At 45.0% G+C, this 16295-nt stretch overlaps 1 protein-coding gene across 1 annotated transcript in view; it reads left to right on the plus strand.

Annotated features, from left to right (window-relative positions):
• The window catches only part of LOC310822882 (zinc finger MIZ domain-containing protein 1-like), a 127744-nt gene that overhangs the window by 83718 nt on the left and 27731 nt on the right, over window positions 1-16295 (plus strand). Inside the window, exon 6 of the mRNA XM_083695441.1 lies at window positions 6591-6696. Within this exon, the coding sequence (XP_083551567.1) occupies window positions 6591-6696 (106 nt within the window). The remainder of the gene's footprint in view (window positions 1-6590; window positions 6697-16295) is intronic.

Below are 16295 nucleotides of genomic sequence, written 5' to 3' on the forward strand. Positions count from 1 at the left end.
CCACGCCCACGCCCACACCCACGCCCACGCCCACGCCCACACCCACGCCCTCACTCCAAAGATCCACATCTCCAGCCTACTAATCACCCTCACCTGTCCCCTACTAATCACCCTCGCCGGTCCCACCCTTTGTTCTTACTCCCCTTATATTCCCTTCAGTCTCACTCCACCTCAGGCAGTATTATGGTCCCCACATCAGTGTTTCCTGACTTGCCTTTTCCGACATGGTCCCGCCCGTGCCTTTTGGGTTAGCTTGGCTATTTTTGACCACTTTGTTGCTGAACTCTTTTCTAATCCTGACTACAGATTTTGCCCATCGTGTTTTTGTATCTTTGCCTGGATTATAATAAACATCATTGTCTGCACTTGTATCCTACCTCTGGAGTATGTCATTACAGAATACTTCACCAAAGGATACAGCAGGCGAAGCGGATCTCCGCCAGGCCATCTGTGAGCAGAGACGCCTCATCGGTGAACACCACCAACGGTTGACTCAGCTAGGCTCAGCCATGGACGAGGTCCTCCGTGAACTGCACCGGCTTACTACCACCACAGGAGGTTCCCAAAGCCCCGGTGAGTCTACACCAGCACAGAGCACCGCCAGCCTACCAGCTCATCTGTCGGCCCCCCTTCTCTCCCCTGTTGCTGACGCCCGGTTAGCACTCCCTGACAAGTACAGCGGCACACCTTCAAAAATTCAAGGGGTTTCTCCTCCAATGCTCCCTGTACTTCGCACACCAGTTGGGTGCACCTACATCTGAAGCCTCCATGGTAGCCACAGTCATCTCTCAGACAGACCGGACAGACCGGGCTTTAGAGTGGGCTACTGCTGCCTGGGAGAGAGGAGGGTCTGAGGTCTGCTACTACAACGGTTTCCTGGCTCTGTTTTGGCCAGTGTTTGACCATCCATCTGAGGGCAGAGAGAGAGGCGAATGGCTTCTCCAACTCCAGCAGGGTTCCTGCACCGCAGCTGATTATATCTCCTTCCACAACGTGGCTGCCTCCTGTGGCTGGAATGAGCCGGCGTGCACAGCCTTAGTGGACTCCAGTGCCGTGGGGAACTCCATTGACGGGGATCTCACCAAATCTCTGCACCTTCTTCGTCACCCTCTCACCTCTCCCATCTCTGTCCAAGCCCTGGATGGCAGACCAGCAGTAGCCGGGACCATCACACACCTCAAGGACCCCCTCACCGTTGGAGCCGTGCACTGCGAGAGCCTGCCCCTACTCGTCATCAGAGCGCCGGTCCACAAGATCATCCTTGGTCTTTCCTGGCTTGGGTCTTTCCTGGACAAAGATGAAGATCACCGCCTGGACACCTCGTTGCCAGAGAACCTGCCTTTGGCCTCTCTCCAGCCAGTCGTTCCGGGGGCCTACCAGGACCTGGGGGAGGTTTTCTCCAAGATGAGAGCCACCTGTCTCCCTCCTCATTGTCCCTGGGTCCCAGCTCTGCTCCTCCGCGCAACCTCGTATATCCCTTGTCCATAGCAAAGACTGAGGCCAGGCAGGAGTATATCCAGGAGGCTCTGAAGTAGGGATTTATCCAACCACATCTCCCACATCGGCTGGGTTCTTCTTGGGTTCTACCACCAAGTGCCGGTATCCACTCCCTCTAGTGCCTGCAACCATCGAACAGCTCCGCGGGTCCCATTTCTTCACAAAGCTGGATGTTCGCAGTGCCTACAACCTGGTCTGTATCCGGGAGGGAGATGAATGGAAGACAGCCTTCAGCACCACATCTGGCCATTATGAGTACCTAGTGATGCCGTACGGGTTGGCAAACGCACCCTCCGTCTTCCAAGCATTCGTCAACGAGGTCTTCAAGGATATGCTTTGTCACCAGGTGGTCGTTTACATTGATGACATCCTGATCCACTTGCCCACCTAGGAGGAGCACATTGAACATGTCCAAGCAGTCCTCAAACATCTACTTAACAACCAGCTGTATGTCAAGGCTGAGAAGTGCCAGGTCCACCAATCCACAATGTCCTTCCTTGGTTACGTGATCAGCCCAGTGAAGATGGAGGGGCAAAAGGTCAACGCAGTCCTGTCATGGCCGGAACCTACGACTGTGAAGGAGCTACAACGTTTCCTGGGGTTTACCAACTTCTACCGCTGTTTCATCTCGGGTTTCAGTTCTGTAGAGGCTCCCCTCACAGCTCCCTTCAAAGGTGGCCCACGCAAGCTGGGATGGAACAAGGCTGCAGCTGCTGCCTGCTGCCGGCTGAAGGAGTGCTTCACCTCCTCTCCACTACTTAAACACCTAGATCCCACGGTGCATAAGCTGTTTCCCTGTGCTTTCTTTTCAAAAAAGCTTTCCCTTGCAGAGAAGAACTACGATGTGGGTGACAGAGAGCACCTGGTGGTGAAATTGGCATTAGAGGAGTGGAGACACTGGCTGGAGGGTGCCAAGGAACCATTTATTGTGCTGACGGACCACCACAACCTTGAGTTTCTCCGGACGACCAAACGTTTTCTCTCTCTTCAAAACCCACTCGTATTGACCAGGTTCCAAGAACACCAATGCCGATGCTCTATCCCGAGTCCATGATGCAGTGGAATTTCGGTGGAGACTGGTCCTATCATCTATCCCTCTCGCATCGTGGCCCCCATCCTGTGGGATGTCGAGGAGGAGATTGTTGGGCTCAAGTAGAGGATCCTGCTCCCTTATCCACCAGATTGCACCTACGTCCCCATGGGGCTAAGGGATCGGCTGTTGACCTGGGAGCATATGTCACGAGCATCTGGACATACAGGTATTACCCGCACTACACAAGCACTCTCCGAGAGGTACTGGTGGCTCACCTTAGTTCAGGAAGTCACAAAATATGTCAATTCCTGTTTCGTTTGCACACAGTCCAAGTCCCCCCAGCATGCTCCAGCTGGGAAACTCCTTCCTCTCCCCATGCTTCAGCAATCTTGGTCTCATCTGTCCATAGACTTCATCACAGATCTTCCCCCTTCCAATGGTTACACCATGATTCTGGTAGTAGACAGATTATCCAAAACTTGGCGTTCTGTCCCTCTCTCTGGTCTCCCTACTGCTTTCCAGGTTGCGAAAGGTGCTGTTCGGGCAGGTCTTCAGGTACTACGGCCTGCCATAGGACATTGTCTCGGATCGTGGCCCACAATTCACGTCGCGAGTGTGGAAGGCCTTCATGGAGAGGCTGGGGGTCACGTTGAGCCTCACCTCCAACCACAGTCCGCAGACTAACTGGCAGTTGGAGAGGACCAAACAGGAGCTAGGGAGATTCCTCCGAGGCCACTGCCAGGACCGGCAGGGTGAGTTGGCCCGGTTCCTTCCTTGGGCAGAGTACACCCAGAAGTTCCTCTGTCACTTCTCTACCGGCATGACTCCCTTCCAGTGTGTCTTTGGTTATCAGCCTCCCTTGGTCCCTTGGAATCGCAGCCAGACGGATGATCCTGCGGTGGATGAGTGGTTCTATCGTTCCGAGGAGGTGTGGAGTGCGGCTAATGTTCGACTCCAGCGAAGAAGGAGCATGCTGATCGCCATCGCAGTGAGGCTCCGATTTACCAGCTTGGGGATCGTGTCTGGCTCTCCACCAAGAACATCAACCTCCGCCTGCCCTGCCGACAGCTGAGCCCACAGTTTGTGGGACCCTCAAGGCCCTCCTAAGGGTCAGTGAGGTCTCATATAGGATACAACTACCAACTATCTCATCTCACCCACTTTTCATGTCTCCCTCCTTAGGCCTGTGGTTCCTGGTCCCCTGGCTGATGCTGTCATCCTGCGGCCAGGGCCGCGCATCATTTTGTCATGTTTGGGATTGTGACTTCAATGTAGATATTTTTGATTGTGAAAAGCTAACAAGTAAATATTGCAATACCTCTGTGCCAATGACCACCTTGTATGGATTATATTGCTTTTACAACAACTCGACATACAATCACCCCTTACTATCAAGCTTCTACACTTAACTAAACAGTACTGTAGGTACTTTACTTATGTCCAGTACAGTGCAGTATAGTTCTGTGTGTTAATCTTGTATTAACTGTTGTTTGAACAGTTGTATTAACTCTTATATTAACTGTTGTTTTAACTGACCAAGACCCTCGCCTTTCAGTGGTATTTTCAGTGGTGATCTAGAATGGGCTAAGGAGATGACAATATGGGCTTTGACAGACAGGCATCAACATTTCCCACACATACATACAGTATGGATGCATCTGACTGTGCACACTCTCCTCCTTCAACATACATTGACATACAGTACAGTATCACACGCACACACACAAGCGTGCACACGCATACACACACACACACACACACCATGGGCAATGGCAGATTTCAATAGCTTCTTCTATCCATATGGAACCCCTCCCCCGTATGTAAGATCAGCACTGAGGGTAATAAAAGATGACATCTCAGAGCTGTCAGCACTCCACCAGCTGATATAACCCGATATCAAAATCTGCCTATCTCTCACTTGACAGCCACAACCTCTTCATGTGAACTCCTTACTGTACAGTAGGTGCTATATTACTGCAAGGAATGTCCATTTTGTGTATCTCTTTTTCTGTGTATTTCCAGAACTGAGCGTACATATAGTTCTAGAACATAGAACTATGCTAACAGGAAACAGTATTTTGTGCCACATGCCTTGTGTCTTTTGTCTATCTTTAGGTGATAGTGGTGAAACAGATGTGAAGTTGTTGCAAATAGTACCCCCACAATTCGACTTGCTCCGACTGAGCCTCGAACTTGCGGCCTCTGGCTTGCCAACACACATGACCGTCTCCTCACGTACCCGATCTACAGTAAACCAGTTACACTATCGAAAAGCTAGCTATTCAACTGTGCAGGTGGTGGGGGGTATTTGTACTTGAGGAGTGAGTTTACCATCTCAACTTGGCTACACTGGCACCACTGTTCTCTTAACCACTGTTCTCTTAACCACTGTTCTCTCGCCTGCGCTGTGTTTCATTTCCTCCAACAAAAGGCCAAACTAGGACTAGCAATGCCCTCTAACACTGACGTTTGTTGTTGAATAATAATGAGGTATTTGGGCCTGCAGAAGGAGATGGATATGGTAAAGGCTTCTGAGGTCAACCACTGTTTAACTCACCAACTGCCAAAGAATTCACCACCTAGAGTGCCAAGTGTTTTATGTGATATTTACCTAGCAACAATACTTTGATTGGCTACAAAATGAAGCATCATAATTTATTCATTTTTGGTGAATAAAGTCACCCTTGGCATTCTGGAATGTTGACAATTTGGGCCACTTTATTCACCCTCGGCACTAAATAAGTTAAAATCCTGTTAAATGTTCTATGCTAGCACGAGTGCCTCGGTCCTACCCTGGGCAGGAGATGCGGCAGGAGAGGAAATGAAAAGACTGGCAAGAACATTGTTTGAGTTAAGAGTTAACTTTCGGTTAAGAGTTTTCATAGCCACCTACAGTGTTATGACTCAGTCTGTCTTATTTCAAACTGGGTTTCAGTAATATCTTATTATTATGTTGTATAATAAGCGAGAAAGCAAGTTTTAGTTATTTGTGTTTAGTGGTGTTGTAGTCAATCCCCCATTCACCCCCCCCCCCCCCCCCCCCCACACACACACACATACCGAAAGCACACACGCAGATACACACACACATAAATACACACAAAAGCTGTCAGACACTCATACACATAGCCCACACGTGCACAGTTTGGTTGAAAAGAGAGTGTTTTCTAGATATTGCTGATGTAAGGTACCACCAGATTTCTGGGCAAGCATCCATATTGTCAGTGACAGAGATAGCTATAGCACTACTGCTGCTTCACATCCTGTCTTACTGAAAAGTCCTCCTGTGTCCTGACCTTGTTAAAGGTAATGTGTGTTAAGGGTCAGAGGGATCAGTGGAGTTGTCCTCTGTTGGCAGATTAAACCGAAAGGCTTTTCCCCTTTAATAGTGATTTACTCGGTCTCCTGAGGCTTGTTAGTTTTCACTTAGCATCCCCTTTAACTGAGCGGCTGCAGGCACCTGCTTCATGTCTCATAAATGGAAACTGCTGTTTGAACTCGTTAACACAACAGCATTGTTAAAACCTTACTGCCGTGGTCTGAGGATTCCTCTTAGCTGAAGTTAACGTGGTGGACTACTGTGCTTTTAGAAGATCCACCCATCTGAACTTCTTGGTGCTTGCCCATACACAGTACTGAGACTCACAGTGATATAGCTACCTGACTCTCCTGGAGTTTTGAGTCATGTAATCCATCCATCCTTCTGGATCAGTGGGGCAAGCCCTCATCACCAGCCGAACTACAGAGATGTACAAAAATACCCTTAAATAAAAGCAGAGAATGTGTACTTTAACCTCATAGTAATAGTTTGATTTAAAATCAAAACGTTTGGAGTGTAGAGCCAAAAGAAGAAAAAAGATTCCACTGTCCCATTACTTCCGCAGGGCAAATAAGTTGTAGTTACTGTACAACTTTTTTGTCCTCCTATGCTTTCTCTCTTGGATGTTCTGGTTACTAACTGATTTCTGATCATCTCTCTCTCTCTCTCTCCCTCTCCCTCTCTCTCTCTCTTTCTCTCTTTCTCTCTCTCTCCTTCTCTCTCCCCCCCCCTTTTCTCTAGGTGGTGAGTCGCGTGGCAGCTCAGCAGGGGTATGACCTGGACCTGGGCTACAGGGTCCTGGCTGTGTGTGCAGCCAACAGAGACAAGTTCACCCCCAAGTCTGCAGGTGAGACCCACCAGCTTCCTACAGTACGGTTGGCTTTTTATCTATTATTTTTATTCACTTTTTGAAGGTACCAGGTAATTAATTTTCTCAGAAATCCTTTTTGGCTACCCATTGTTACACAATTAGTAATTACCAGGTATAGCAGATAAATACAGAGCTAAGATCTTACCCTTCTCATCATCAAGCAATACAGTAATACAGTCACACATGAGAATGTTGTGTTTTATTGGCAAATACTGTATGTGCTATCATATACATTTATGAACAACTGTACTGAAGGGGCAAGCATCTTCTTATCACGGCTAACATGCTGTTTTTGCCAGTTGTGCAGATCGCTTTGCTATCTCATGCTGGTCATCGTCATGTTTCAGGGTCTTCAGTGGATGTGTTCATTTTTTCTCTCAGTAAACTGCTTGGACGTCAGACAACATGACAATTATACCCAAAGTACATTATAATGCTGTGTATTTCTAGCAGCTATTAAACTTTAATGTGCCATTGAGAAGGGCTGTCCGAATGGCAGCTTCACAAAAACAATCAACTTGACAGTCTCTTCACACACATACACACAGCGCAGCACAGGAAAGTAATGCTGTCCTCAGACACTTGTCTTTCAAATCCAATTCTTCCCAATCCATACACCCCACTCAGCCTCATCCAATCGTCCTGCAGTGCTCTGTTCTGGTACATTTGTCAAAGTGAAATGTTGACAGCAAGAGGCGAGAGACAGATGAATGGGGGAGAAGTTGTCGGTGTGAGGTGTGCACACTCTGCTTGAGAAAGACCTGACAAAGCCATAGCCAGCCAGAAAGAAGATCAACTGCTGTTAGAGAGTTTCGCAAGTTTACTGAAAACGATTCTGAGGCGGGAATGGAATGTGATTAGTGGCTTGGGTTCGTGGTAGTGTGTTTTACGTAAACAGTAAATATTTGGCACATGGTTTCTGCATTGTTGTTGTAGCAGTGTGTTGACACATGGCTGCAGAAGCCAACTGCCAAATATTCACAGTTTACATAAAACACACTTTACATGAATCACAAACCCAGGCAACTAATCACATTCAACCAAAAAACAACTTGTTTTTATCCATTCCACGTGCCTCACAAATATTTATGGCCCTAAGAAGTGAACATTTTACTCCATACCATCTTTCATTTGTGGTTGAAGTCTTTTGGAAGAACACAAGCTGATGAACAGCTGTTAGTATACTGTACTTAGTACTGATTGATCTATTTCTCTCTAATGATGCTGTAATCTCATTGAGGTGCCAAGCTCAGGTTGGTTTTGTGGGCTGTATGACAGTTAGAATCATCATCTCTAGCCTCAGCCTGATGGTTCTCGGATCTAATAGAGAGAGCAGACGGGGCCTGTGTTTCTGGCAAAGCTGTTTACGCATGGGGCCGAATGGGAGTTGTATAGTAGGTAATCACACACAGGGAGGGATGCGAGATCTGATGCAGAGAGGGAAGCAGATGTGACAGAGGCTCTTTGCGTGAGCTGATCTCACTCGGTGAGCATCCATCTTACCACTCTCACAAAGGTGTCTGCCAGGGATGACCAGACAGGCGGGCGACCGAGGCAGAACACACACAAGCACAACGGAATACAGACACACATACATTACACAGGCATGCACTTGCTCACACACACAACACAAATAAATGCACAGATAAACATATAGTATACATGCACACACACACACACACACACACACACACACACACACACACACACACACACACACACACACAAGCATGCAAAACATTAAGGTACATTAATGTCACTGGCATGCTGTAGAGATAGGGAGGGTGCTCTCATACTTCATACTCCAGTCCCATCTCCGTGTGTGTGTGTGCGTGTGTGTGCGTGTGCGTGTGTGTATTTATATATGTGTGTATCTGTGTGTGGGCTATGTGTGTAAGTGTCTGACAACTTTTGTGTGTATTTATGTGTGTGTGTATTTATATATGTGTATCTGTGTGTGTGCGTTCGGTGTGTGTATGTAAAGTGCAGCCCCAGCACAATCCCCCTGATAGCCAGCATGGCGACAGAGGGCTGCACATCCGACACCTGAGAGCCCAGACAAGGGGCAGAAGTCTGGGATCCACTCTGAGCCCCTCTGGGGAGGGCCTGCTTCTACACTCTCCAGATCAACCACAGAGGAGGTCTCTTAGAGAAGATACTGTATATTTTGAGCAAAAAACTTCTGCACAGTAAGGCCACTACGGCTGCTTAAGTGTGAGTAGGTAACTTCACATTCATTTTGCATTAATCTGCACCTTACAGTAGTACCTGGTCGGGACAAGGTACTGGCTGAACTAGCTCAAAAAGGATTAGATGTGACATGTGGCCAGTGGTCTAGCGCCATGGCCTACAGTGCACACATAGAGTAGGTTGAAGTTTAGAGCCGAGCCACCGCAGCGACAATGTTGCAAGGCCATATGATGCTGCTGGTGAGGTTTTTTTCAGGTCATTCATCTTGTCAGAACCACCACCAGGAGGCATCATTGAGCATGGTGGATATGTTTACAGTGTGTTTACAAACATTGCCGCCTGATTAATTATGTGAGGAGTAGCTTATGAGTTGTTGTTTCCATTTGGATATAATGTTTCTCAGTTGATTCCGTGCATTTCAGCAGTAGGCTGCTGTATATGGACACAGCATGCTCACAAAGCAAAGAGCGCAGCTCATAACATTAATTTTCTGCTCTAGCACTGAACGTATCTCAGATGATTGAAATGATAACTTTCATGAATCAGTCAAAACATTTTTACATGCCATGTGCTGATCACGAGAGCATTGCATATATTTGTCAGTATGTCAACCTGATCTGATCACCCTCACATTTTGGCTATTTGTCCAGACCATGTTGTCAGAAGATGTCTGTCCTCCCCTTCTCTACCCAGCGAAAAAGTTACCCATCAACTGTTAAATATGAGAGCTTTCATGAATCAATCACAAGTTTTTACATGCTATGTCAAATCTAGCAAGAGCCAATAAACCTTAATTTATAACAACTTTATATGACTGTTATTATAGCCCTCATGTGTAATTACAAACTCCAAATATTAACACGTACTGTATTAGGCCTGCCCAATCTGCTCAAATACATTTCAATAGAATTAGGGGGAGAGGTGGGATTGTAGCATATTTGGCATTTATAATCATTTACCATTAACAAACAAAAGCGTGACAATTTGTCAAGCGATTGTACAAAAACTATTTGAATGATCGCACTCCTCCCCAAGAACAGGACAGTTCTTCAAGTGCGTTAGTTCATAGAAGATTGACAGCACCTACCAAATAGGCAATGACATTATGTTAAGAAATGTGTGCACAAAACAAGATTACATTACAGTATTTTATTTGCTCCCTGTTTTAACGTAAATTTAGATTTAGCTGCGGGGCTGGTGATCGAAACTATCTGTAGGCTTCCCACAGCCCTACAAAGTGCAGGGAAGTTTTGTTGTCAAAGTCCAGGGCCGTTTTGTTGTCCCAGTCCGTCCCTGGGCTGATGTAATGTTGACGGGGAGGGTATTCTTTTCTTGAGGGTAATCTTTTCTTGTTCTCTTGTGAGAGAAAGGGAGGGGGATGCAGGACGTTGTTGAATGTGTCACTGTCACCTATCCATGTTACATTGAGCGGGTTAATGGAATATGAATGACTGTCATCCAGCCTCCTTTCCCCTCTACACATTTCAGAGAAAATACATGGCTGTAGTCGGATGGACCCTGTTGTATATATCGATGATTTGTGTAAATCGCATTTGTATTAATTTGCGTTTTGAGAGCGCCAGATATATAAAAAAAGACGTGGCCAAATTAGTTGTCAATAATGTTTGTAATTTTACCAATATGGCCTATTAGTCACCAAAAATGTCAGACTCTGTCTCTCTTACCAAAGAGGATGGAGAGAGCATGGCGGATGATTAGACTCTAATCACGCTTATTCATGTTAGACATGCTCGACATTTCCCCCTGTTTCTCTGCGCTGTGAGAGAATGTATTATATGCAATTCATGAGCTGCTCTAATAAACTTGATTTTTCACATTTCAACATTCAACTCTGGCACCGCTCTGAGTTCACGTTATATATTTCACGTAAGATATTTATGTCCATATAGCCGAAATACGTGGAATCAACTGAGAAACATTATATCCTATGAGTTAATTAATATGCAATTTCGTGGACACACTGCCACATATATTCCATGTCTGACATCATTTTATGAAGTGTAATTATTTCTAAATTAAGGTTCATCCAAAGACATCATCACCCTCTCATAGCATTTTAGGCAGCACCCCCTCACAAAATATAATTGTGCTACAACATTTCCCCCGCTTCTCTGCTGAGATAATGTGTGATGACGGTATGAGAGTAGATCCTCGTTAAAATAACCTGATATTTAAACCATTTCCACTCTGCATCTCTGTAATTCATGAGCTGCCATAATAAACTTGATTTTGCCTTTCTATCTGATAAGGCAAGCTGATAAGGTAAACCATTCTCTTTTCAAACATCCTTCACAGCTCTACTCACCACCTGGTAATGGTTCGAGTCCGGCCCATGTCTTCTCTTCCTTACTTTCCTGTCTATCTAATAAAAATAATGAGAGTGGGACTGCCCCACTCAAAAAAATTACCTTTAAAAAGGATTAGATATTTTTCAAATGATGAAGTGCGCTGGATGGGGCAAGTTAAGTCAATAAACACGCCCACCACCACGTTGCCTTTCTTTCTTATGAATCCAAAGGAAACTCACTATTGAGTCATCCAATGATGGAAATAAGAAGCCCTCGACTTAGTCATCACTTATGAGAATCAAAAGCCCGTTACTGAGTCATCCAATGATGAAATCGACTCCCACACACTTACACATACAGCTGCACATTGATCTTGTTGGAATTTCATCAATTACTGTAGCCAAAGATGTAGTCTTAAACAGCAGGATGGGTGGGAAGGATGAGCTGTCTGAATTTAGTGACCTCACAATGAGAGGGATTAATACAGTGTACTGTGGTTAGCCAGTGGAGAGATAGCATCAGTTCAGTCCGGTGCCATAGCGGGAATTTTTTTTAATGAAAACATGAACATCTGTACAGTTACTTCTTAGCATCCTGGCATCAACACTTCCTGGAACAGAGGGGTGGCGGCCATTTGGGGTATTATGTCAAAACGTCTGAGTCTGAATTTTTGGGCACCACTTCTAAAATTGATTTATACATCCCAAAGAAAATTTTCTACCAAATACGGCACTTGTATGCGCCTTTTACATTACTTTTGTAAGGTAATCCATGCAGTAGTTAGCAAAGTCTAAGTGGTTTACAAGTAAATTTTTTGTGTTTTAAATCTTCCACATTGGGAGGTCACTTATGATAAGTAATGGTATTTTACTGAATATTGGTCACTACTAACAAATAAACAACAATAAAAAATGCTTAATGAACCAACATTTAAGTGTGACATCATATTTTTTAATTTATGTGCTGTGCTGATGGCCATATTGGGTTTTATATAAAACAAAAACACTTAATGAGTCAGAATCTTTGGGCACCCCTTCTGAAGATACATCCCAAATAACATGTGTACCAAATGTGGTGGATTACATCATATTTCATCATAATTTGACGCTAAGGAACCGGACTAGTTAGCATTGCTAGTCCCTTGGTCTGAGTATACAATCAACTGTCTAACGTGTATCTGTATTAGTCTGAGGCGAGCCAGTGTCGAGACTGTAGATAGCGCCTCCAATTCAACAATTGCATTGCTAACAGTAATTAACTTTGATTATATGCTCCTACAGTTAGCTGTAGTTAATGCTTTCTCTGAGACCTGCTGACCTGCTTGCTGTTTACTGTGTGCTAAGCATGCTCCCTCCCTGCTGGGTGGTCCATTCGATAATGTTGACTCTGTTGACCTACAAAGACAATTAACCCTAATCCACGGTGGAGGCTGCTGGACCACTGTCAAGTTGAAGCTGCAAGCAGCAGCTCTGTGGTACTAATCAGGTTAGGTTAAGTGAAGTTAGGCAGGCAGCGGGTAGGTAAATGGCAAAGCATGCCATGATATTTTACAGTGCAGGCTGTTGTTTTTTTAAAGCAATCATTGTTTTTTTTCCAATCACCCTTCATTTTGTGACTCAATTTCCAAACTATTCACCCTCCAGCTCTTTGTGTTGGCAGCAGTCAGTCAGGCAGGTAGCTAGATAGTCAGTTAGTTAGTCAGTCAGTTAGTTTGTTGGTCAGTCAGTCAGGCAGCCAGCCAGCCAGTCAGTCAGTCAGTCAGTCAGTCAGTCTTCTGCCAGTCACAAAATGATACAAAATGACTTAATAATACATGATTGATGATTTTATATATATATATCATATATCAAGAGGAAGCCACTCATATATATAATATATATCACACAGTCTGGCCGTGAATCTTAACTGGATAAACATGTTACCTTCTGGGGGACTTTTAGGGGAAGTGCTAGTCTTCATGCAGGAAGCTTTACTCTGCATGACAATGACAAGTGCATAGAAAGGTTTCAGTTCCTGCAGAGTTTGATTTCAATCATACTGTTATTTTACCCTCTCTTACTTTGTAGTTATTATACACTGTAATACACAGAGATACTCACAGACACTGTAACTCTATAATGTACAGTATTCCCAGGTCTAAACCTCAGTGAATAGCCCTCCTGTGACTCAAGTTAAAGTTAAAGTTTATTTATCATTATATTGGATACAAGTATAAAATGCAACAAAATGCTTGGGGCAGAGCAGCTCTTCAACATCAGTCAACAATAAAATGTAATACAAGATAATAAGATAATAAAAACATAACAATAATGAAAACTATAACAATAATAAAAACAATAACAATTATATAGGTGAATATAGCAACAGGAATTATTTAGCAGCAGGAGAGAGTAAAAAAGTGCCTGTTAGAAACACTGGGTTGAGAGGGTAAGCTTTGCTACACACACACACACACACACACACACACACACACACACACACACACACACACACACACACACACACACACACACACACACTCATAGTCACCAAACAAAGCAGGAGTGTTAGTACAGAGGACTGTTAGAAACACTGGGTTGAGACTCAGGGTAAGCTTCGCTATGGTGAATAATGTGGAGAAGGTAGCCTAGAGTGCAGGTAAATCCATTTCTGAATCAACCTATTGCCCTCACTCTGAGGCACTTCTAGTAGATCTGACTTGCCTGGATAGTGGATAGGTACTGTAGTCAAAGCTTCACCCTGCCCACTGATGAGAGGCTGGTTGGAATGTGTGCACTACTGTGTGGTGTTTTATATGTGTTAAGTGGCAAGGGTTAAGGATAAGTGGTCCTTTTGGAATTGGGCAATAGAATGATGGCTGAGTCTCCAGACTTTGATAGAGAAATCTGTCTGCTATCTCTGCTCCTCTGACTGGTGCTATACAAATAAATTTGATTGAAAATTTGATTGATTCTCCCATGGGCTCATGTTGAGAGAGTGTGTATTGAAACTTGGTTTTGAAGGGACCAGGGAGAGGGAGAAAGAGAGGGAGAGGGAGAGGGAGAGAGAGTTGTCCCGGCTATGGCTGGTTGGGAGTGGAGTGTAATGAAGGCTCACCCCTCCCCTTGTCAGGTGTAAAGAATGTTCCGGCAGGGTTCTGCAATGCTGTCAGTGCTCCGTAAATTAATAGAGTGTGCTCACGGGGCAATCTGGTGTTCCACGTCAGGAAAGCAACAAATTCGCCGTGTCAACAGTGACAGATAACTTCCAGGGTGCGACCGTAACTCACACATGTCCTGTGTAAACACACACACACACACACACATGTATGCACACATGCACGCACACAAGCACGCACACACACACACACACACACATACACACACAGATGCATGCACAGGCCCAAGCACACACATAAACACCCACACACACACACACAAATATACACACAAATATACACACGCACGTGCCGACACACACTACAGAAACTTTTATCTTACTTAGAGCTGCCTTTCTCACTTCCTCTCTCGGAGTATTCGGAAAGTATTCAGACCCCTTCACTTTTTCCACATTTTGTTATGTTACAGGCTTATTCTAAAATGGATTTAATAATTTTTTTCCTCATCAATTTACAAACAATACCCCATAATGACAAAGCCAAAACAGGTTTTTAGAAATGTTTACTAATTTAATAAAAATAAAAAACTGAAATATCACATTCACATAAGTGTTCAGATCCTTTGCTATGACACTCAAAATTGAGCTCAGATGCATCCTGTTTCCATTGATCATCCTTGAGATGTTTCTACGACTTGATTGGAGTCCATCTGTGGTAAATTCAATTGATTGGACATGATTTGGAACGGCACACACCTTTATATAAGGTCCCACAGTTGACAGTGCATGTCAGAGCAAAAACCAGGCCATGAGGTCGAAGGAATTGTCCGTAGACATCCAAGACAGGATTGTGTTGAGGCACAGATGTGGGGATGGGTACAAAAAAATGTCGGTAGTATTGAAGGTCCCCAAGAACACAGTAGCCTCCATCCTTCTTAAATGGAAGAAGTTTGGAACCACCAAGACTCTTCCTAGAGCTGGCCGCCCGGCCAAATTGAGCGATAGGGGAGAAGGGCCATCGTCAGGGAGGTGACCAAGAACCCAATGCTCCAGAGTCCCTCTGTGGAGATGGGAGAACCTTCCAGAAGGACAACCAACTCTGCAGCACTCTACCAATCAGACTTTCATGGTAGAGCGGCCAGATGGAAGCCACTCCTCAGTAAAAAGCACATGACAGCCCACTTCGAATTTGCCAAAAGGCACCTAAAGGACTCTCAGACCATGAGAAACAAGATTCTTTGGTCTGATGAAACTCTTTGAACTCTTTGGCCTGAATGTAAAGTGTCACGTGTAGAGGAAACCAGGCACCGCTCATCACCTGGCCAATACCATCCCTGCGGTGAAGCATGGTGGTGGCAGCATCATGCTGTGGGGATATTTTTCAGCGTCAGGGACTGGGAGACTAGTCAGGATCGAGGGAAAGATAAACGGAGCAAAGTACAGAGAGATCCTTGATGAAAACCTGCTGCAGAACGCTCAGGACCTCAGACTGGGGCGAAGGTTCACCTTCCAACAGGACAACAACCTTAAGCACACAGCCAAGACAACGCAGGAGTGGCTTCAGCACAAGTCTCTGAATGTCCTTGAGTGGCCCAGCCAGAGCCTGGACTTGAATCCGATCGAACATCTCTGGAGAGACCTGAAAATAGCTGTTCACTCGCGCTCCCCATCCAACCTGACAGAGCTTGAGAGGATCTGCAGAGAAGAATGGGAGAAACTCCCCAAATACAGGTGTGCTAAGCTTGTAGCATCATACCCAAGAAGATTTGAGGCTGTAATCGCTGCCAAAGGTGCTTCAACAAAGTACTGAGTAAAGGGTCTGAATACTTATGTAAATGTGATATTTCAGTTTTTTATTTTTAATGAATTTATTTTTTAAACATTTCTAAAAACCTGTTTTGGCTTTGTCATTATGGGGTATTGTGCGTAGATTGATGAGGGAATTTTAGAATAAGATTGTAACATAACAACATGTGGAAA

Source organism: Argentina silus (assembly GCF_951799395.1).
Source record: "Argentina silus genome assembly, chromosome: X".
Taxonomy (NCBI): Eukaryota; Metazoa; Chordata; class Actinopteri; order Argentiniformes; family Argentinidae; genus Argentina; species Argentina silus.